A 23,409-nucleotide genomic window follows, 5' to 3' on the forward strand; every position below is an offset into this window, starting at 1 on the left:
CTGCCGGAACACTTGTTACACAGCTGCAGAGCAAATCAGGTCACCCCTTATATATGTACCTTCATCAATGTGACAATTCAATTGGAATAATTGTTATTTTCCCCTTTGCTTAACATCTAAATGAGTCTAAAATAGTCTTTGATTCAAGATATAAATCATAAAAACTCGCATCTCCTGAAATAGATCAATTCAATTCTAAGTCACATGGATACTTCAGTAAGATATACGTACCCGTGTCGTCGTAACTGTATCCAAAATGAATACTTGAACACACTCGAGTACCTTTAGATTTGAGTTGCTTAATTTTACTTTGATTTATTTTTTTTCACATTACTTTAAGTTATTTTCATTAACATACTCATGTTTTTATTTATATCATTTGTTTACTAAAACTTTGCTTTCATTTTGATTTTTTTGTGTTATTTTGCATATATACATACATAATGCCGTGCCCCCGTACCTACATTTTTAACGTAGAAGCAACTTGCTGCTAGCTATTTCCGCTCGTCTCTAGCTCAGGTTAATACCTGCTCACGTCAGACCTAAGACTCCCTTCTATGCAACCAAGAGATTCCTCTCGTTAAAAGATTTAGAAGTTCGACCTTTGAGTTAAAGGAAGTCATTAGTTCACTATTCAGAAAGGGCGTTGCTTCTATGTACTAGTTACTACCAAGAGTTCTGCAGGCCACTTTCAAATAGTTGGTGCACCTTCGCTTTTGCCTTTTGTTTTCAAAAGGGAGGAAATCATTGGGGTATTTTGAATGCGCCAAAACGTGCTTATCCAGGCCGTAAAGAGTCTGTATCACTATTCCAATTATCATATTCCAGTTATCCCCAAGTACTTTTCCCCATCCTCACTATGCCCACTCAGAAAACCGCCTCTGCAATTGAGTTAGCTTTCAGTCGTTTGCCCAGTCAAGAGACATAGTGGAGTGATGAACCAGTGCCGACCACTCTCGCTGGAGCTGCAGTCAAAGATGCAGTTGTTAGATACCATGATCAGGAAGTACTGATTCCCATCTCCCCGTGACAATCGCAGGTGACCTTTGAAGACGGTTCTAATTTAAGTGAATCGTCTATACCAATCATCCCTAACTGAGAAGAAAGTGCAAAGAATCATAAGCTTCAATCAGCGACACAGGTTAGCCATAAAATTCTAAGATATTCAAGAATCGGAAGTGATCCTATTCAGGCAAATGCGCCAGCTCCTATTCGGCCAGTGCTGCTAATGAGCGAATTGAGAGGAGAGGAGAGACCTTAAAAGATGGCAGACACTTGATAAAGATTCTTTTCACTACCATTATCACAAAAAAAATCTTGCCTCCGGCTTCCATATTTGCAAGTTTACTAGCAAAGGATGCTAGAGAACAAGTATAACATCTCAGCATGATGTAACCGGTTCCATCATTTTGTTTACTGCTTTGTAACACTGAAGACTGCAAAGAGGAAGATTTGATTTTGAATCTCTATACTTGTATGCGTTTGTACATGATGGCCCTGCACATCTTTCCCTTGGTGGAGGATAACTGCACAAATGACGGAACAAAAACAAAAGCTCAGACACTCGAACAATCAAAAGAACTAGACAGCATGCATTAGTCAAAACATCAAAATATAGCAGCATGAATGAAAAGCAAAGACAAGAAAGAGCTTGCTCAGGAATTAGCATCTAACAATCCCAATATGTGCATTTCAAGAGTTAACTTTTACCTGCAGGGTTGAGAGCTAAAAATGCTGGGGAGTCCAGCATCTTTAGGGAATGAAACAACTGTTCCAGATGGTCCCATAACCCATCTGACGGTGTTAGCAGCAAGAGATTTGGCACGCTCTGCCTTCTCCTGCAAGAGAGAATTCCATGAGAAAAACCAAGTATCAAATTTCACTACAGCTCCGAAGCAAATGAACCAGGCACAATTTGTTATTTTACCAGCGCCATCTCCTCTTTCTGCTTTCTCACTTTCTCGTCCCGTTTCTTTCCATTTGCATCTTGTCCAAGTATTTTCCTGATTGCCTGTGCCTGCGGTTTGGGAAGCAAAGAGAAAATTAATATTTAGAAGATGTGGTGATGAGCCAAAAATGCTAAGGATAAAAAAATATATAGAATATAATCTGATACAAACTTCTGATTCCCTGGCGGCTTTTTCTACTTGCATTCGACGCCTCTGAGCTGCCTCAGCCTTCTTCAATTGCTGCTCCATATCAGTTTTATCCGCTTGCTCTGTTAGTTGAAGAGCGTGTAAATGAAAGCCACATTCACAAAAAAAACGTGAAATTGTTGCAAAATGAAGCAATAACATCTTACTTCTTGAAGGTGCCGGTGGCAAACCATCTGGAAACTCAACCAAACCAGCTGCAGATGATGGATCTTTCCTGGATTGGAGGGCCCTCTGACGAGTTGTGAGAGGCACCTCCTTCTTATCATCAATCAAAGTATCAATAAGCCCTCTCTTTTTCTTCTTTCTGAAGCCTGAACTGAAACCAACTGTTTCATCGTCTTCATCAACTAATCCTTTTTCTTCTTCATCAACAAAATATAGACCATCAATGTCCCTTGATCTTGGTTTCTTCCGGTTTTCCTTGCGTGAGGAAGCTCCAATATCATAGTCACCATCTTCTTCAAAATCACATGCACCAAACCTTCTGGAAATCCTTGAGGTTCGTTGCTTATGGCTTTTGCCATTTTGATCTGCATCATGATCACCACTTGCTTTAGAGGCTTTCAGTCTTTCAAGATACCGAACCTCATTGTCATCTTCATCACCACCATCAAAGTCGCCATCTAACATACGCCTCTTTGGTACGCGCTTGCTCTTGCGAATTGGCTCCGAAACAGCAGACAATGTTGTTTCAGTTGGTTTTCCAAACACAGATCTCTTAGAGCCCTTGATCCTAGAGTCCAGCTTCAATTGCAATCTGAAACCCCCATTGTGGAAATCTTTCCATGGAATGCCCTGCAAGCCTTTTCCACTTTCTGGAGGTGATTGATCCTCGCCATCAGATTTATCCTACAGGTTTGCAGATACATGACATTCATTTGAGAAATGAGAACTAAAGCATGTTCCTACTCCATAGCTGAGACTGGGAGAATAAATAAACTACACCAAATTTCTCTCTACATAGACTGCATAGAGACAAAATTGAGGCGATATGATTGCATTCCTAACTGCTCAATTAGCAGACAAATTGACAACAAACTAGTGAAATACATTAAGTGCCATAACAAATGTAAATTAAAAAATATATATATATATACCTGCAAAACTAGCTTATGTCGATCTCTAGATACATCTGAAGAACTTGGGGCCTTTGCAGAAGAATCAACAGGGGACCCATGCTGATCACCACCAGAGTTGGACAAAGGTTTCGTGTGAATTGTGTGGGTAATTCCTCCAACCTTGAGCTTTACCTTTGTAAGCTTATTCTCCTGAGAAGAGTGGTTGCCACCATTGTCGGCAATAGGACTATCACTCGTGCTATTTGAAGTGAGAACAAACCGCCCATTGTTTCTGCTGCTTGCATTCCTTGTGATGCTAAGAGTCCTCGATGAGTCTCCAGACCCAACCTTTAGTCGCTTAGGTCTGGTGTCCGGATGACCTTGTCGGTGACTGTTCAAACTTTTCCAGTTAGCTGGTGCAAGAACTCCCTCGCTGCTTCGTTTAAATTCAGAATAAATTTGTGCATCACCATTGCTGCTGTAAGATTTATCTGGAATCGCCATGTGAATGTCATCAAATTCTTCAACTGCATCACCATTTTGTCTGCTTTTCTTTGAATCCTCGGAACTAGAAACCCATGCTCTATATTCATCTTCGGCACCATTCCTAGATTTCAGTTCTCTTTGTTTATAGCTTTGATCACCCTCCCAATTGTCCTTGTTTGCATCTCTAAAAGGTTCTCCTCCATCAGAAGCAAATGCAGATGAAAGTGAAGGAAGTTCACGGCAGTCTATAAACTGTGACTCTGTCCTAGGCCTCCTGGATGAGAAGCTGCTACGCTTCTTTCGAACAAAATTCGTACCATCAAATGCCAACCCACCAATTCCCTCCATCAGGGCCACCAAGGCCTTGAAATGCTAAAATGCTTGCTCTATGTCCCTTGTGCTAAGACAGCCTGTCAAAATGACATGAGCTCAGCATGCTTGACACTCTAAAACGTCCACTACGTGATACCTGATTGGGAGAAAGAAAGGAATAGCGAGATAACAAAAAACTAATTAGTCAGTGCTGTTAGAAAAGTAAAACAAATCAATCGAAGCTACATCCAAAAAAGAAGCTAGAGACAAGACCAAGTTCAGATATAACAAAGTTATAAACCAATAGGCAAAAACCAAATGAGCTAAAACTTATTTATGAAAGCAACCAAAAACCACGTGACATGAAGACAACACTGATTTGGGCAGGACATATATGAGGAAGAAAAAAAAAATAATAAATTTAATCAAGAAGGAACGATATAACAATCAGAAACGATCAATTCTTAAACCAATCAACAGAATGGTTAAGCCAACCAACATGACCTACCATTTGGTTCGGCCAAGTGCATGGCAAATGAGATGAAACTTCAAGAAAAACAGTCAATCTCAAACAACCATAATGGTAGGAACAGTGAGCTTCCCAAACAAGAAAGAACCCACAAAACACCAACCAATTGGAATACTGAAAAGCTATCATGATCGAAGACCTTGAGAGTTCACGAAATCATGCCCAAAAAGTCATGGAAACAATGAATGCTTCTTCCACGGTAGAACGAACACTCCAATGAGCAATGACAGTAAAAATAAGAATGCAGGCTCAGAAGCATTAAATGAAAAACACATCCGAAACTAAAAGACACACACAAAATAATCAATAAACACCACGCCACTCAAAACAAATGAAACGCCAGAAGCACCTCTGCATTGTCCACTAAAGCAGCATCCAGAAACCAAAACAAAGAGCACCGAAAGAATGTAAACTCCTACGCACTTGGCAGCAAAAAGTATTCCAAGAGATATCAGAAACCCCCATATCAAAAAGAACAATTCCGACGCACATCGAATATAAAAAGACCACCCAATTCAGCAGATCAACCATTAACAGAACACCAAAAGCAAGCCCCAAAACTACCACAACCCAGATGCCCAGAAAGGCCAAGCCGTTAAAAAACAAAAATCAACAAACGGAAACGGAGAAATCGATGCTAAGATCTCTTCAACAGCCAAAAGCCATTAGTGCACAACCCCCAAATTCCCAAACAAAAAGCGGAGAAAAAACACACACACACACACATGACAGACACAACCCCTACCATCAGTACCGGCAAATAGATACCCACAGAACCAGCAGGAAGAACCAACAGCAAGCAAACCAACAAAAAGAAAAGACGAGCACAGCAAGAGAAAGAGAGAGGGAGCAAGAAGAAGACTGCCTTACCTCGAGTCCTTGGAGCCCTAAAACTGCGAGAGCGAGAGAGAAAGAAAAGGTTCAGGCCAAGAGAAGAGGGAAGATGGGGTTTTGTTTCGTAGAGAGAGAAAGCGAAGTGAAAGTTTCTGGCAATAGGGGACATGTTGGGGATTTTTAGGATAGGCTTCCCTCTGTTCTGATGAAGAGAGAGAACCGGGTGGTGTTGAGGTGTGGGCTGTTCCATTCCAACTCCTGCTTTGAGAGGCTGGCGTTTGGATTTGGTCTTCATCGTGAGGTAAAGGCGTAAAGCCATAGGTAACCGACCCCCACCTTAGTTCTCTCTCTCTCTCTCTCTTTCCCATGTCACTCGCTTCCCCTTTTCCTGATCTGGCTTCGAAAGCCCATGAGATCAAACATGGGGTATTGTCGCTTTTGTTCAGCCAGATTCTCAGATAAGTGAACTCAGAAACACCCATCTTGTTGATGAGGTTAGAACAAAGACCTCTCTTTCTCCCTCCCAAGTTTATCTTGGATAAAACAATAATTCATAGTATAAAAGTTTTCTTTTGTCGAATCAGAATTCCCAGTTAACTTCTAGAAATTCTCAACTTGGCGGAATCGAACAAAAGAAAATTTGCAGGGAGACCTTCGCTTTTGGAAACCTTCAAACGGTAGACTGGTGATTTTTTCCTTCTTTTTGAACTGGTTAAATTACGGCGAGGCGTTTTCTGTTGATGGGCAAGGATAGAAAACATCTACTTTTTGGGACCTTCAGGTAAACTTTTCTGATTCCGACTCTGTTTTCTTAGTGGTTGCTTGGAAATCAAATTAAAATTGTGGATTAGATGAACAGTGCAGGGAAAGCCTGAAATTCTTGGATTTTACATTGCCAAGAGATCATGTGATCTGCTACCATTTTTTGTGAAGATAATGAGGCCGGGATTCTGAGGAATATTTATTATTAATTTTTTTGGGGGTCCCATGAATTTCATTGAATATGATCGGCTGAGACTTAGAAAGAGTTCATTTGATTGAACAGGCCAGAGCAGAGTCGCTCTGGTACAAGTGCTTATATACAGCTGTTAGCGTATTCTTGGTATACATATAGCGACACCAAGCGATGGCGAAATGTATTATTAAAGTTGAAGAACACAACGGTACGTGATAAGTATTAAATGCTCAAAACAAGCAAATTTTCCCAGAGAAGGTCAACAAAGATAATGAGAAAATGAAAATGACTGACATTTTTTAAGTAGGGATCGGATTCGCATAGGATATCCAATTGGATTGCTTAAAAAAGTTGGATATGAATAAAGAATTTAATATCAAATTAAAATATCGGATATAGTTGGTTTTAAAAAATGACATTCGATGGAATTCAAGGTTTGGTCTTAAATAAATATCTTAGTGAATTTTAATTCCTATGCTGAATTGATTATATAAGAATAATATTCCATATTCAATATCCATACATTTTCAAAGTCGATTTTTGATGTATCACAATGTGGTGCAAATTAGGTTGTATATTTAAAAGTTGGATTTGGATTTAGATACAAACTTAAAAATCAGACCCAAATCAGATTCAAATTAGAAATTTAAAATTCAGATTTGGATATAGTAACAAGACTTTTTTTGTTCGAATTCGAATTTGTATACGAACATAATGAAGATCCGATAAATTGGAGCGGTAAATGATACATCTCGACCCGTTGACAGCCCTAATGACAAATTTTTTCTTTTTATTATAGTTAAATTGCTTATTTTTTTAATGTAAAAGTTTGGCTTTCTTATTCAACATTAGTTAAATTTAAAGAAGTCCAAAAACTGGCACGTTTATGGTTTTGTTTATCGCCCATAATTAAGGCTGGACACCGTGCCAACATGACCTCATAAAAGAAGTTAGGCTTTGATCGGGCTGCAGCTTGTGAGCGCAGCCTAGGCCCAGTTCTACTGCGAGCCCAGTTCTACTGCGAGCCCGAGGCCCGGCTTGGTTCGATTGGACCCAATTAAAATAAAAGTATATTTAATATAATATAATATACAATTATAATTAAATATAATAAAATATGTATAATTATATATATTTAAGTAAGATAATATTAAAAAATAAATTATCAAGTCGGCTTGAGTTGATTAGATCCAACTGGATATTTAAAATGTTGTTCTCTCGCTCTCTCTCTCTCTCTCATAACACACACCTCTTCCCGCTTTTCAAGTGGCCACTAAGTAGGGATGGAAATGGGTGGGATCTGTTCTTGCCCCTCTTGGCTATACAGAGTGTAGTTGGATCTGACTCACCCGTGAATTTGGCTGTCTCAAATCCTCCTCTTTCTAAAGAGCATCATCATGTATTTTGCATTCTTTTTGTCTACACTAAAGACAGGAAAAAATTGACTCGTTTATCTTCGCATAAATTCGGTTCGCAAGTGCATTATTCAAAGCAGCTAAATGTAATAATCAGTTCCGGCACAATAGAAAATCACTAAATCCAGCCCATTTGAAACCTAGTCGGGGGCGGAGACACATGTGGGCGATTGCCCACACAGCCTTATAAAATTTTCTTATTTCATTATTGGTTGACTCCAATTTTTTTTTATATATTTACATATAAGATGCCCCTTAAATATGTGGTGAATGTTTCTCAGCCATATGCATCTCGGCTCATGCTTTTCGAAAAAGTTTGAAGGTGAATCTCGCAACTCCCATGGTGGAAAAATAATTGATCTCTCGATCACCTTAGAAACACCTGGTTTTATGATGTTCTTGTAAACTACCAAGTTCGTCAACATGCTTATTATGAATTATAAAGCACTAAGTTCGTGAACATGTTCACGATCTTGTTCGTATCATCCCCAAACGTGGAAGATCCCCTAAATGCAATTTCCAAAAAAAAAACAAAAAAATCAGAACTTCTTCTAAGACCCAGGTGAATTTTGCAACCGGTGAACAAGATTTATGCTAATTTCTGCGCCAAAAATAACAAAACAAAAGCAAAATTTTCACTGTCGTTCAACCTTGCGGACCTTATTTGATCTTATATCCCGAAATTTCTCGTGAAGTGAAATAAAAGTTTCTGAGTATTGAATTTCAATAAGGAAGAGGAATTAGACTCATAATCACGATCATCCGCCTTTTTTCCGGTTGCCGCACAATTAGCAATTAGCATATAGGTTTTCGTCTTCCAAAAATCAATTAAGGTACCTTCCTGTTGGTTGATTCCGGGATAATATTCGCAATTGTAGATCTGACAAGCAATACCCAAAAAAATGTGAATTAAGAACATCCTCTGATACAACTAATTTTCTTGAAATCTTCCAACGAAAACCCAAAGATTCATAAAGGTCACGACGTTTCTCCTTGCCGGGATTTTTCCAAGAACATCATACTTGCATTAGGCCATGAAATTGCCAATATATGTGTGAGGGCAGGGCATGCATAAAGAAGATGAGGAAAACATAACCACGGGAAGCCCGCCCTGCCTTTTTATTTACATGAGATATCCATTCATTCCCCATTACAAAGCGGACAATACTTGTCTATATAGGAGCAACCTTGGGAGATAAAAGAGGCGAACCAGTCCGACCAAGCTCAGAGAATGGTTCCGAAGTAGAGGCAATTGCTCATAAGGTGTTGTAGCTCCAGATCATGTCGGCTCAGCGGCGAAATCAAGCCGGGGAACTCGTCGAACCCATCGTCGCATGTCTCCACGTCCGTCATGGCCGCGCTCAGCATGACGTTCAATGTGGCGCCGTCGGACTTCGCCATGGCGTCCAACGCGGCGTCCAAGTTGCTACTGGAGTCGTCGTAGTTCTCCTTGCAAGTCTCCACGCAGGTCCTCACCTCTGGTGATATCGTTGTATCGCGTAGAACCTCGTCTGCTTTGGCATTAGCCTGACTGAGCCTGGACCTACTAGCATTAACGTGCATGATGAGCATCTCCTTCGCACCAACCTCGCCGTTTTCCGGGAGATACGGCCGCACTGCAGACACACATTCGTCCGGGTAGCTGCTGTTCTTGCAGAGGGCTACGACAAAGGCATTGACCGGCGGCGGCGGCGCCACCGAAGCCGGTGGCTGGACCGTCTGCTTGGCCTTGAAATGGTGAGGCCGAGGCACGCAGAGGCCATGTGTGCCCTGCAGGAAGAGGAGAGAAGAAAGAAAGAGAAGAAGAAGGCTGCTCATCTTTCTTTCTCGTTCTATATGACCCACCCACACAACACACACACCAGAGAGAGAGAGATCAGAGGGAGAGAGATGGGTGTGGAGAAAGGAAGGATGAGGATGGCTTATAAGTGTGTTGGTGGTTGTGGTTGAGGAGTGGGAAACGGAGCGGTTTAATTGCTAATTAATCACAACCATTGCGGTGGAACAGAAAAGGGAGCTTTTCTTTGGAAATTCTCATCATCCTATGCCCTTAAATTACAAATGTAGGAAACCTAATACCTAACATTGCCCCCACATAGACCAAAGCGTCTTTGGTTAAAAGATTAGGACAAAAAAAATTCATTTCAGGCTCAATATTTTGTTGCTAATTTCAAAATGGAGACTGATGTTTTTTGAATATTTCAATTCGGTGGACAAGAACTGAGAAGAGGAAAAGTGTGGTTCTCATGGTGGTTTCATTTAGGATTTAGAAAAGAGCGGGACTTTCTTTCCCCGGCCAAAGAAGGAAGGGGTGAAGGCAAATCTTCGGGCCATGGTCTCTTCGTTGTCGTTTAGAGTAGGCCCTGTGGACAATTTTACGAAAATGTAAGGTGCATATTCAAATAAATTAAAACGAAGAGTCGCATTTTGAAATATTTGGCAAAAGGTTGGACTTTGTTGAATCTTTTTCTAAAAGAGGATTTTCTGTTTTCATGTTTCCTTTTTCTAGAGGGACTTTATTCTGTCTTGTTTTTTTCAAGACTCATGACAACTGAATTTGCTAACTACCATTCAGGCTCCTCGCTGTCAAGTAACGACCTTGGTTAAGAGGAATCCACACCGGATTACAATGATGAGAAAAGAGTGAAGGTTGGAGAGGTAACCCGAGAAAATTGTCATGTGTGTGTTTGTCAAAGAGAAAATCGTCCGAGTCAAGAAAAATGGGACGATACGGGTTGGTGTTTCGCGTAAAGAATAGGAATCCGAGCCTCCTATAAATGGAAAGACGGGGCCGGAGAAACGAGGAAGAAAGAACGGGGGAGATGGGAAAGAGGAGGACGACGAGGGAGATCACGTTGGAGGAGTATGCTTCATTCCAAGCGAACCTCGACGACGGCCACAGCCTTACCGCCGAACTGCTCAATCGGGTCCCTTCTCATTCTCTCTCGTTCATACGCTTATCGTCGCCAAGAATTTCATCGTCTGGCCAATCCGATGGTCGTCGTTTATGTGAGATGTCGAAGCAAAATTTCGACTGTCCGGACACCGATCGCCTTCGTTTTCCGGAATAGATGTGTAAAGCACTCGAATAACGGGAGTCTTGAGAGAGATGGCGATCGGATCAAATCATTGGGGATATTCCTCCGCTCTGATCCGATCGTCGTCTTTTGCTCTTCTTTACATCATCCAAGTTGCTGTATTGATCGTCAGTGATCAGGGAGAACCAAAATAGCGTGTAAAAAACCTCCTGAACTGTGTTACCGGCAACAGCTCGGCGACCTTTCTATTTTCGGCATTTTCAACTGCTCCTGTGTTTTGTCTTCTCTTCTCTTCGACATTTTGTCATATATTGTGATGCATTATAAGTAGAAGCTTTTCTCTTCTTTGTTTTCTCCTTTTCAGATAATAGCTATGCACGGCTTCTGCAGGATTCGTCGGCCTAAGGTATGTCGTTCCTTCTTTAGTCGACACCACGAACAAAAGTGTTTTACACACAGTGAGAGAGAGAGAGCATTTTGCTCTTATCTTGACTTTCTTGTGCTTTACTTTTTGCAAATCAAGATGCTGGGAGCAAATGTAACTCGAAGAAGGAGGTTTATCTTTTGTAAAAGGTCACGGCCGAAAATTGGCAATTACAAAAAAACTTGAAAATGTCTGGAAAAACAAAGAATTGAAGAAACATGGAATTGTCAAGAAGAGAAGGAAAATTATGAACTGTGAAGATTCTGAAAACTAATCCGGCTGTCGTGCCTCGGATATGGAGTTACTCTTGGGACTACATCGTTCTGGGAAGTACCGAGAAAGTTTCAAAGATACTCTGTTTACGTAGATTTGAAGTTTTTCGAATGGATTCTTGATTTTCGTCTGTTGGAAAGAAGAACTATTCTACCGCGCTCTTGGACGAATTCGCAAATACCGCCAAAGGCGTTTAATTGGCACCATCGTTGCTTTCCCTGCTTTTGTTATGAACATGTACGTCCAGGGACCTTGTTCCAAGGACACGATCCTATTCTGACCTTTCTAGCAAAGTTAGGGATATAGTGGTGGTCCAATGGATTTGCGCGGGAAAATGCACACTGTCACGAAGGGTGGTCAGTTATCTGGTCGTTACAAAAGGGAGGCCTCTGCCCAATTTCAGAAACTGCAAACAGCTTCAAATGTCCAAAATAACCTTCAATATTCCCTGATTATGCATCGGAACCTCCAGAAATGCCTGACTAGCCCAGGTAGGGCCTCTAGGTTGGGTTCGAGCAAGACCGGACAGGTCGATTCTGAATGTGAAATATATGCTTTGGTTAGGACTTAGGAGGTATAGTGAAGGGAAATCAGAACCATGTTATTATTGTTAGTTTAAATCGAATGCCAGTCGGATTGCAGTCCGGAGTTAACGAGTTGCATTTGAATGTGTCCCAATACGATTAGAATATTATGGTCGAGCTTCCGTCCATGTGATCCGAACTCTGTTGAGCTCACTCCTTCTTGTCCTTGTCCTTCTGCAGGCAGAGATTATGGAGGCGTTGCGATCGATGACGCTGGCGAGCCCGTTCAGGTCGACCATGGCGCAGGGGGCTGCCCCGGCCCCATTGACGCTCGAGGACCTGGCCCTGCACGTGGCGGACCTCAACTGGAATGAATGTCAGATGAATTCAGTCAGCTCGCTGGCGATGGAAGTGGAGGGTAAGCAGCAGCTAGAATCTAACCCCAACCCCTCGTCATGCAGCCCCGGCCTCCTGGCCCCGTTCTTCCCCACCAACTCCAACTGCAACAAAAAGCGGAAGCGCACCAAGCGAGTCAGGGTTGCCAACCTCCTCGAAGACTCCCCTGTGGGTAACGGTTCGTGTACCCTTGCCCTGGCCAATGATGGTGTGAAAATCAGCTTGTCGTGAGATCAGAGAGAGAGAGAGAGAGAGAAAGCTCCCTTGAAGCAAGACATATCTCTCTTCCTTTGTCTATAGGCCAGCTTGTAGAGAGGATGGACCAAAAACACAGGAGACTTGACAAAGAGAAGCACGGGATTGATGTAAAAAAACTAGGAAGGCTTTCAAGATCGCAAATCGGTTTTGCTTCTCACCTAAGACATGCTAGTCGTCCCCGTCTTGCCTTAGCCCTGACTCCGACTTCTTTTACTAACGTTTTCGTTTCAATTAAGCTTCCTGCTTTTATGCCCCCAAAAATACTTTCAGTCAGCGTTCGGTCTTCTTTGAGCCCCCTCTTCTGTGCGAGAAATTAAGATGTGGCTGCTCGAGTAAGTGGGCTTACAATTTTCAGATATTGAATCCATTTACTGTACTCGATCCAGGAACATTAACAAGCATAATAATATTGGAAAACATAGGAAAACGCATTTTTGCTGCTAGTCCGCAACAAAATATGCACTTCACCTGGGGAAGAGGGAGCAGCAAGTACTCCAAGTGGTTCGTTTGATGAACCGCTCACCTGACCATTCACCCTGCAAGGCATGGGGGAACAAACATAGGCTTGAATCCTCAAACCATTCCTGAGGATGGAGGGGCGTTTTGCTCGCAGGCTTGCCGGAGGAGGGATTCATACTTGCGCCACCATTGTTAGAAAATATCCCATCTATTCCTTTGAGCTACAAGTTCAGCCCTTCTGTACCAAGGACAATTTGCAAAGGGTAAATTTCCTCAATTACTTTGTTAGTAATAATTAACAAAATAAATCGCTGCCACAGTTTAAAAGGTTATCCCTAAAACATAGGGAGAAAAAGAATGATTAACACTAACGACAATCGTCAGCCTGCTGCCAGAGGACACTCACACTGGTGGCAAGGCCAGGCTTATGAATGTAATTTTTTCAATAAATGCCTAATATTTTGAACATACCAATAATGTAGATTATTGGAAATAAGAGTGAAAAATGTTAAAAAGGAAAGGGTGTGGCGAAAACCAGCATGGATATAAGACTAGTACTTGAATGCAATATGTATGTACCTGTCCGAACTTGTTGCCAAAGAATCAAGAGGGTCGTTTATATGTCCGGTGTTCTATAGGGAGGGGTCCGAAAAAGACTAATAAATTAAAAGCCTTTGGTGAATACCGATAAAATGAAAAATTCATGAATAAAATTTTGTGACAAGTTGTCACCAGGATTACAAGAACAAGTCAGAAACAAAAAAACAAGGGAGATCGAGGGCCCACGCAGGAGGTGGGGAGAGAGTGTGAGGGATCTAGAGCGAGAGCGGAGAGGAAAAAGGAAGGAGATAGAGAAAATGGGGTTCAGACGCCACTCCTAGCGGTTAGCACAGTAGGTCTAAGCAGTTCCTGCATTAGCCAGCCACTTTGGGAGAAACAGAGAGAGGCTAACAGATGGCCAACGTTCAGTTTTGTGCGTATCTTAAATTTCATTTTGCTCATTCGGTTTCTACTTCCTCCTCATTTTAAGGGCCTGGTTGAAGGCCTGGAGATTTCCCGTGGAAAAAAAAAAGATTCAAAACTTTTAATTCTATCTCCGTTCCATCAAAGGGGGGGACGGACAATACAATCGTTAGTCCTAATTTCAAGAAAAAAAAAACCCAGTCTCACCCCTTGGGTTGGGACGAGAAACCGATCAAAAAATTGTCAGTGTCAGTTTTATGCTCGTTTTAAATTTCATTTTTGCATATTCAGTTTCTACTTCCTACTCATTTTAGAAAAAATGTTTGCTGATTTTGAAGTTAATATTTGTCTAATGCTTCAGATTGCCTATTAACAGGTAGTAATTGGTTTTTAATATTTATGAAGGCATAAGGTTTATTTGGGGCAAATGCAATTTCTTGGCTGGCGTTTCATGGGATGCATGAAATATTTGTTTCCTGTAAATATTTTATGTTGTACTGCAGTTGAAGTCTTTCAGACAACCAAACCGAAGAAAAAGAACTTAGAGCTCCAACTGAAATTTTCGAAGAATCATATCAAAATTAAACAACCCGACGAAAAAGGAAAACCTTGATGGCTGGAAAACACAGACAATTAGAGAAAATAGGAGAAAATCAGCATGACCTGGTGGCCAGTTTGATCACTTGCAGATCAGCTAGGGAAAAACCCAAGCTACCCCTTATTACACCAGTTTTAAACCAGGGGGCAGCTAATATTAACGTTGAAGATTTATTCAATTTTTTTCAAGATAGTGGCCGGCTTATGGATAGGAGGGCATATAGTTTGAATATCATTTTACTTTTGATCAAATATAAATGCAATTAGCCAGATCTAATTAAAAAGCGTGAATATGAATATTAGGGTTTTGTATATGCAAATCTCATGTCATGCGCGCATGTGTATATATATACAAGTACGTATATTTACATGTAAATTTACATAATAATTTTTTAAAAAATTTAATAGGCAAAGTCCTTTAGAGCAATGCTTGGTATATATATGTGAGTGCGAATATATATATATATATAAAGAGTGATTGAGCGGTCAGCTATATGACAGCTACTTATTTTTAAACATTTCTTGTAAATAACCAATTATATGGATCTACTTTTTACTTTTAAAACACAAAAAATAGACATTAAAACTATATATTTGACAAAATAGGATGGGTATTATAGGGCAAGGGCGAAACAAACGACCGCCGACCATTCCTGCAGATAGGAGGGCCTTTTACCTCAGAGGGTGGCTGCGGGATGGATTCAAATTTGCGACACCATTGTTATTAGCCATCCGATCTAACCCATTGAGCTACAGACTTCACCCTTCCATCTCCAAGAGGTAACATTCCTCGTGTACTTGATTGGCAATAATTATGTAAAAACGAAACTGCAGATCAAGATTTAAAAAATTATCAACAAAACAATGGAAAAAAGAACGGTTTACACAAACGAAAGATCGTCCTCCTGTTGCTGAAGAACAACGGTGGCAAGGCCAGGCCTGTACACGGTAGATCTTGGATTCCTGACTAAAACCATGATCTGATTCTTTCCTTTCCCTTTCTGTGTTGGTTGCTCCTTACTGAGTTGGGCAAGCATTGAAGCCTCACATAGAGCCTCGGCTGCAGGCTTCACACTGTTGAGCAGACCATCAAAATGGATTTTAAAAAATGAGAAGTTCTGATGTCAAAAAGTACAACGCTTAGCATCAAGCACATCGCAACTTCATGTTTGACTCGCAACAATGAAAAACTTGTCAGATTAAAAATCTGCATCCAGTCGCTTGAATAATCCAACAACTAGAGATATATTATGGTGGCTTACAAAGTAAAACCTCGGTTCTCTTAGTGCATCTGGTGAATAAGGAGATGGAATCAAGAAGACAGAAGTCACTTGTTAAAAAGAGAGAGAGAGAGAGAGAGGTACCTGCCACGGACAAAATCAGTCGTAACAAACCCAATCAGCTGCCTGTGAAATTGCCTGGTGCCTGGACTTTCAGGGACCTGCATCTGCCACATGTGGAAAGATTGCTGGGTAAAATATGATCTCAATAGGATTAAGGGAATCTGTAGTTGTTCTTGTTCATTGGGTCTGCAATTGAATTAAACATGAAAGATAAAAAATCAAAGTCCAGAAAAACTACAAATGAGAAAGAACACAAGAAGCATAACCCCAGAACTTGAATGATACTTCCACGAGGAACTAATACGGTAATACCTCAATAGGACAAGGGGACAAGGTCAAATTTTCTTCCCCGAACCAGAATAATTAACTACGTTCAATCTTTCAGTTCAAACAACTCATCAGTCTCCACCATAAACAACATAAATTTTGCAATTGAATTAAATATGAAAAATGATATCAAGAAAATGAGAAGCATAATTGTAATTGAATTAAACATGAAAACAAAATAAAAGTTGAGAAGAACTACAAATGAGAAGAAAGAACAAGAGAAGCATGAGGCTAGAACTTGGATGACTCCCACGACAAATTATACAGCAACAGGATAAGAAGGCAGGGTAGATTTCTCTTCCTCGGGCCAGAGTACTTAACCACCCAACAGTGTTCAGTTGAAACTACTAACAATTCTCCACCATGAACGAGATAGACTTTGTAATTGAAATAAAAATGAAAAATGAAATCAATGTCCAGAACAGACTGAACAGTACAAATGAGATGAAAGAATACAAGAAGCATAACTGTCACCTTGGGACCCTACCAAGCTTCCAGTTGTCCTCAAAATTTTAAGAATAGTTACATCATACGACACCAAGAGCCAAATTAAAATTAGGATTACAAAGAAAATGAACAATGGAATAAGTAAAGGAGAAGATCCACAAATCCATGAACCACCAACCTGGACCATAAGGAGTAGTCATCAGAAGTAGGCACACATACACTGGCACCTTCTTCAAAAACTCCTCTTTTGTTGGCATAAAGAACAGTTCTCACAAAACAGCCTTTCTGAATAACTGGAGAAGTGCTGGCCCCACTAGTGGTCCAATTAGGACTCGTTCCATTGGCTATCTCAGCACATGAGCCCTTCGTTGCAGTGTCTGGGTACAGAATCATGTCGTCAACATGAATGTCATTCACATACCCGAGCAAAGAAGCAGAAGTCCTCGCCACGAACCCCTGAAAGGCTCGGTCATCATGCAACCCAACATTCACACCTGTCAGCAAACAAGGAGACACTTCATTGCTCTGAGTTAGTAATCGGCCCTCTCTCGGCAATTTTATGCAATTCCATGGAGGTGGGATCGGTATCCTCATAAGTCTCCTTGAAGGAGGCAAAGCTTCAACTTTTTTATCAAATGCTACAGCTTCACAAGCCATGTGGTCTGCATACGCCTTGCAATCAGGAAAATCATAAGGAAAGGACGGCAGTTTTGCCTGCAGGTGAAATTTAAGGTGTCAGATTCAAACAACTAGTTATAATTGCCTTATGAAAAAATCAGCCACTTCTTTTTATCGGTTCTGTTTATTGTATGCAATTTTGTTAAATAACCACAGAATCTATCAACTAAGATAACATAATGCCACCAATTTAGTGGAATCAGCGATCTTACTTTCAAATTCCAATATTAAACTCTAGAAGAACCACTTCTGATGAATACTAGCACTGTTATGTCCAAAAGGAACAAAACAATAAACTTACAAACGCAGCTATTGTCTAAAACATACCTCACAAGCAATCCACCTTCTCTCCCGCAAACCAATTGCATGCGCCCCATGAGAGACCATAGAAATCCAGAAGGCCTTGATCCAATTTATAGGGAGAATTATGGACCACCTGCTGAGAGGAAAGAGCACAACATAATTATACACGCCTTTAAATAAGTTACAAATATAACAACAGGATACATCCATATCTGCTTGTGTGAGAACACTACATGTAGGACAGAATTTGAAATACAGACATTTAAAGCAAGTCCATACAAGTACACCAAGTCAGTGCATTATGAGAAACCCAACGCCTCCAGCAACAGAGACCAGTAACCCAATAAATTTATGTGCACACATCATATATTATGAAAATTATTGTTTGAACATATGAAATAACAAAAACGATGGAGAAAGAACACAAACAAACAAATTACCACAAAAAGGAGACGTCCTTCTGGCTGTTTCTCAAAAGTAAAATAGGACAGAACCTGGAGAAATTGTTAGTACTCTTGGAAGTACATATTTCTTGATTTTTCTTATCCATGAAAAAGGAGGACAAACGTCTCTGGTGCTTTTCAGCACAAAGAAGAGATTCTTCCATTGGAGAGCTCAAATTTTTGGCACTCGATTCCCACAACTCTTTAGAATCAGGGACAAGACAATTCCATTCATGTTCAAACCAGGTACCCATAAAAGCTTCTATCTTATTCCCCGTTGCTTCCCAGCATGATCCATTGTTTTCTTCTAAACTACCATTTTGTGCAATGGGTTCAACCTTGGGTCCCATCCAAGGGCATGTAGTTTCTTTTACAGGTACTACACGGGGGTCTACAACACTTAAAGAGAGAATAGCATGAGAAGCAAGGTCCTCCGCATGTTCCAGATTGAAAGACTCTGAGAAAGTTGAGTTTGTGCCCTCTTCCCCAACATCTGGACTTACTAACTTAGAACATCCAGCATTGTTACGTGCCCTGTCAAAAGAGAAAATCATCATAAGAAGTGTCACACATGCATGAACATGAAATGGCAACTCCATTTCCAACTGAAAGATAGAAATGGCATCTTACTCTCTCATTGGTTTCAGCAACTTCTGACAAATTTTTAAGGCAGTAGAGCCAAATAGTTCCAATCTGCCAAGCTCCCCTTCACGTGAAACACAGTTTACACCTACACCGTCGGCATGCATCTGAACAAGAATTAATCGGCCAAAAAATAATAATATAAGCAATAAATCACGCCCAGCATTCCACAAACACAGCAACAGCTCTGTAATGATAAGAAATCAAACCGCCTGTGAAAATATCATCTGCTAAACTACAACTTGACAGGAAGCATGATAAATCACATTCCCCTAATCCATCCAAAGTATTCCATTTAATGCATTCATAATTCAAGCAAACAATAATATATAGTGAAATTCCCTTGGCCTTAAACAAGAAATAGGACTGCTCCAAAGTCCAAAGCTAAAAAAAAATTGAATATGAGAGCGTGATAAGGTCATCATCAAATCTAGATGATATACAAAAAATGAAGGACCATATGTAGTCAACCAGGTTGTACACCAGATTTTGAAATGAATTATACAAAACTACATGTCCCAGATATAGGCGTGTTACATAAAAACACAATAGACAATTATTGTATACTTGTTATAAAACTATTGAAAGGAGTTCGACATGGAAGTAACTGGAGTGACATGGTCAAATAAGCCTACAACTACATTTATGGAACCAGGTGGATATAAACGATGTTTTCTTATTTATGTAATCGATTTGATTTTTTTCAACATTGATGTTTTATTGGAGATGGGAAACCTTATTAATGAACGATTTATTACATAAAATCAAATTAAGGTTAAATACATACATATTCAAGTTGGAAGCATCACCTCCCATCACCCACCATCTGCAACATGAATTTTCATATTACAAATCTCTTATTTGCACTGTTCCATTAATACTTTAAGGTGCATTTTGTTTCTTCAGTTATTATCACGCTATGCCACTCTTTTTGCTTAATCATGGTTATTCAATCTGGACATGTTTATCTAGGAAATGCTCCCCTGACTATAAACTTTTTTGCACACATTTCTGTAACAAAAAAAAAGAGAAATAATGTTAATTCTGTCTAAAGGCAAAATTTTGGAATATAAGTACTTACACCAACTTGCAAACTAGAAAAGTTAGATGAGATGTTATCCCAGAAGAAGGGAACATAGACAGATCAATGATTTACATACAACAAAGTGAAACAAACACTTAAATGTAAGACTATCGTGTGTTCGAACAGAACCACATTCCCCCCTAAATTGCAAACTTTGGAGATGCATCATAAGTCATAACAGAGATATAGCACTCTCCACTTCACAGTAGTACAATAAGAAGACTAAGCAAGCAGTCTAGTTAAAGAGATTATGAACACTGAAACTGATGCACTGAAGTGTAAAAGAAGAAAACATGGTTCTAATATAGACCTGCCTTCCACAAGCAGCTCCTAACGCATCAAATCCTTCCTTGAATGATGCTGCATGTAACCAGATCCACAACTGACGCTTCTTTTTCTCATACAGAAAGTCATGCACATCAGTTGCACCATTCTCCGTGCCAGGGTGAGTAGAGGTCTGAACTAAAGGTCGCCACATATATGTCACAGGTGAAATCGCCTGAGAATCAGCTCCAGCATGATAAAGCTGTCAAAAATGAATACATTATAAGTAGTAGATACATTGAAAAACAATTAACATCCCTCAGACGTTCAAGAGGATTAATGTCAGAATTGTACCATAGACTGGCCATAACTAGCTCCATTCAAAATAGGCTTAGAATATTCCTCAGGTATACTTGAAGGTGGTGGCACTAAAACCTCATCCAAGATCGTCAAAATGGATTTCTACGAGCACGTGAAACAGGAAGAATTAAGATTGCAGCAATTGAGTACACATACAAGCCACTCGCCAAAGGTCCACCTAGGGAGAAAAAGGAAATGCTTCATTTGAAAAGTCGTTCCCTCCTAAACAAAGAGGAGAAACGTACCTCAGCACCCTCCAATTGCACAGTGCTAAAGTAACTTGCGTCATGTATAAAGCATTCACTTCTAAGCTGCTTCAAAATCGATCTCGATCCCCTCCCTCTGCGACACAAAATGGACCCAATAGAGTTTATAGTTTCAAGAAAGAAAAAAAGAAAAGGAAAACAACTGAATCCAACATAGTTCGACAAATCATAGACGAAGAAACAAGCATGTTTAACCACCATAGCAAAAACAATATAGAACTAAACACTCGAGCTTGCTCATGGACAAACCGATCGCAGTCTGTCATTGTCTTAGAAAAACCAAGAAATTTAAAACCAATAAGAAGAGTTATTAACAGCGGACATATGCAGAAGCACCCTGTAAGACCAATAAAAGTTTCCAAAAGAACAGTCAGATCAGAGAAGCTAAATCTAACGCTCAATTCTAGGAACTGAAAGGCCCCTGCATGGACAAAGCATATTGACTCGCAAGTCCATAAACTACGAAATCCATACCTCCTTCTCACATAGACACAGAATCCGAGCTCCTCAGAACAACAGCTAGAGGGGCCCGCTTTACCTGTAACCAACAACCTCACGTCTTCAGCACCACCACGTCCATTTTCAAATAGATTTCGCTCGCGGAAAACATTAATAAAACTATGAAACCAGGGTTGAGAACCAAAGTTTGCAATAAGAAACACCAGTAGAAATAATACGCAGCGCCCAAAAGATCACAAAAAATAACGAATCCACTTCCACAGGAAAAGGACGACCTCAAAAATCGGATTACCTGCCCGATAAACCCAGAGGAAGATAAAACCCCCATCTCTTCACCATCTCGAACCGTTTCGCGTGCCAAACATGCGTTCTCAGCCTTTTCGTTCCATCACCGGAAAGGCTAAACCCCGAAATAGGGTTTCCCTTGAACTCCATTCTCCTCCTAACCCTCCTGTTCTGACATTTCTTCTCTTTCGCCACTTCAGGGTCCGTTGTGCTCCCATCTTCGCCGGAGACTTGCCCTACTTGACGCTTTCTCTTCTTGCTCTTTGTACGGCAGTTGGGATTCCGGCGATTCAGGAAACTGGAAGTCCTCCTCCGCGTGCGGCGGGGAACCCTGAAGTCGGAGCCCACACGCTCGGCGACGATGGCGTGGAGGGACTGAAGCTCCGCAGATCGGGCGTCGGCGAAGCGTTGGACGTTTAAAACCCGCGGTGGAGGCCGCTGTTCTCCCGCCATGTTGCCCAAACGCAATACGAGCAATGAAGTGGACAGTCCTCCAAAACCTCCGACATTTTATGGGGTCGTGTTAATGGGTCGGATTTATCCGGATTATTTGAAATCGAACCCGCTTAATTAGACCTGGTAAGTGGTAAAGTAAATCGGCCCGAAATGAATGTCGATCCGGTGCGCCGTTTCTTACCTTTACAAAGGGGAGTTGAATCCCCCCTCTGACCATCTGTCACGCGTGTGTGAAACATCCGGACGGATAGAGATCTACCCCAATAAAATCGGCACCTTTTCTAATAATTTTACAAGGCTGAAGAACAACATGTTCTTCAAACACATGTTTATAAAACACACATCTCAAAACTAGTATGTTTTTGTTCTAAAAAAGCATGGTGCAATTATATTTCCAATGCAACCCTGCTGGGGGAGGCCCCCGACCATTAAAGAACTATGAACAAAAGATACAAAAGAGTGGAAAGAATTTACACAAAAGATCCAAAAGCGTCACTTATAGAATAGCATTTGGCATTCACAATCACACTAAAAAAGCTTTTGAAGTTTAATCAACTAAATGTTAGCCGATAACATACTTGGTGAATCTTGTTCATCAGTTAATTCTTGTAAGTGCTATTCTCCCAAAGCCCATAACAATTTAATTCTTGTAGGTGCTGTTCTCCTAAACCTTATGGGCTGAAACGTGACAATAAATTGAAGGTATATTTTCCTTACACCCAAGTAAACCTCAAACCATGGAAGTGAGGAAAAAAGAGAGGCTTCCGCTTCTCATGCCAAATTGGCACTAACATTTAAAATATCTTTCAAGCTATCAACCCCACCCTTCCCCCAACTAAGATCTCACGTCAGAGTCCTTTTATTGGACGTGCCGAACCTCGCCGTGCATCCTGAAAGGTGTAGCATCCGTGCCACTGTTAATACAAACACGGCGACAAAATTTGTTCTTTTTCATTACTGGCGTGCGAGGGATAGGACGAGCAAACAAAATTGGTTATAATGAAACCAAGTTTTACTCCTAAAACCAAGTCTTCGGCATGTCTAGATGCAAAATGAGATCTGGCAAAAAAAATTGAAAGAGGAACAATGGCAACCGTTTTTCAGACTACCTGTCGGTTGGAACATATTTTGAGATTGCCCACCTTAAGCAAATTCAGGGAAGCTATTTCTGTGCCGATATACGGCTAAGAAATGAGAAAGCAGAAGAAAAAAAGGTTGGTCTGTTGGCACAATTTTCAGTCATTTGCCGGTGATATCGTCCGACCTGGTCAGCTTTTGGCCGAATGGCGGCCGGAGTCGATGTCCGTCCCTCCAGCGATAGCGGCGGTAGGAAAATGGCAGAGGGGGAAGGAAGCTGCAAACCTCTCCCGAGTCC

General features: G+C 40.7%; 4 protein-coding genes across 6 annotated transcripts; 1 reads left to right on the forward strand and 3 right to left on the reverse strand.

Annotated features, from left to right (window-relative positions):
- Nucleotides 1-1,275: 1,275 nt before the first annotated feature.
- LOC116263274 (uncharacterized) lies at nucleotides 1,276-5,965 on the reverse strand. Its single transcript, XM_031642946.2, has 7 exons — nucleotides 5,412-5,965; nucleotides 3,254-4,169; nucleotides 2,303-3,005; nucleotides 2,121-2,218; nucleotides 1,928-2,017; nucleotides 1,711-1,838; nucleotides 1,276-1,526 (listed from the first exon to the last, which is right to left on the reverse strand). The coding sequence occupies exons 2-7, from the start codon at nucleotides 4,046-4,048 to the stop codon at nucleotides 1,382-1,384; spliced, it is 1,959 nt and encodes a 652-aa protein (XP_031498806.1). The 5' UTR covers nucleotides 4,049-4,169; nucleotides 5,412-5,965; the 3' UTR covers nucleotides 1,276-1,381.
- A 2,763-nt stretch (nucleotides 5,966-8,728) lies between these two features.
- Nucleotides 8,729-9,664, reverse strand: LOC116262930 (probable pectinesterase/pectinesterase inhibitor 61). Its single transcript, XM_031642467.2, has one exon. The coding sequence runs from the start codon at nucleotides 9,561-9,563 to the stop codon at nucleotides 8,970-8,972; it is 594 nt and encodes a 197-aa protein (XP_031498327.1). The 5' UTR covers nucleotides 9,564-9,664; the 3' UTR covers nucleotides 8,729-8,969.
- A 664-nt stretch (nucleotides 9,665-10,328) lies between these two features.
- LOC116262778 (uncharacterized) lies at nucleotides 10,329-12,869 on the forward strand. The gene is made up of 3 exons (XM_031642271.2): nucleotides 10,329-10,672; nucleotides 11,148-11,189; nucleotides 12,245-12,869. The coding sequence occupies exons 1-3, from the start codon at nucleotides 10,523-10,525 to the stop codon at nucleotides 12,629-12,631; spliced, it is 579 nt and encodes a 192-aa protein (XP_031498131.1). The 5' UTR covers nucleotides 10,329-10,522; the 3' UTR covers nucleotides 12,632-12,869.
- A 2,578-nt stretch (nucleotides 12,870-15,447) lies between these two features.
- Nucleotides 15,448-22,071, reverse strand: LOC116262777 (ribonucleases P/MRP protein subunit POP1). 3 transcript variants are annotated; one of them, XM_031642269.2, is made up of 10 exons: nucleotides 21,586-22,070; nucleotides 20,814-20,910; nucleotides 20,563-20,670; nucleotides 20,255-20,470; nucleotides 18,849-18,967; nucleotides 18,216-18,752; nucleotides 17,800-17,908; nucleotides 16,973-17,508; nucleotides 16,042-16,206; nucleotides 15,448-15,751 (listed from the first exon to the last, which is right to left on the reverse strand). In XM_031642269.2, exons 1-10 carry the CDS (start codon nucleotides 22,029-22,031, stop codon nucleotides 15,559-15,561), a joined length of 2,526 nt encoding a protein of 841 aa, XP_031498129.1. In that variant the 5' UTR covers nucleotides 22,032-22,070; the 3' UTR covers nucleotides 15,448-15,558. The 3 variants fall into 3 exon arrangements, with proteins under 3 accessions (XP_031498129.1, XP_031498128.1, XP_031498130.1); XM_031642268.2 differs by having other exon boundaries at nucleotides 17,800-17,911; XM_031642270.2 differs by having other exon boundaries at nucleotides 15,613-15,751; nucleotides 16,042-16,124; nucleotides 17,800-17,911; nucleotides 21,586-22,071.
- Between the last annotated feature and the right edge of the window lie 1,338 nt (nucleotides 22,072-23,409).

Source organism: Nymphaea colorata, chromosome 10, assembly GCF_008831285.2.
Source record: "Nymphaea colorata isolate Beijing-Zhang1983 chromosome 10, ASM883128v2, whole genome shotgun sequence".
NCBI classification, from domain to species: domain Eukaryota; kingdom Viridiplantae; phylum Streptophyta; class Magnoliopsida; order Nymphaeales; family Nymphaeaceae; genus Nymphaea; species Nymphaea colorata.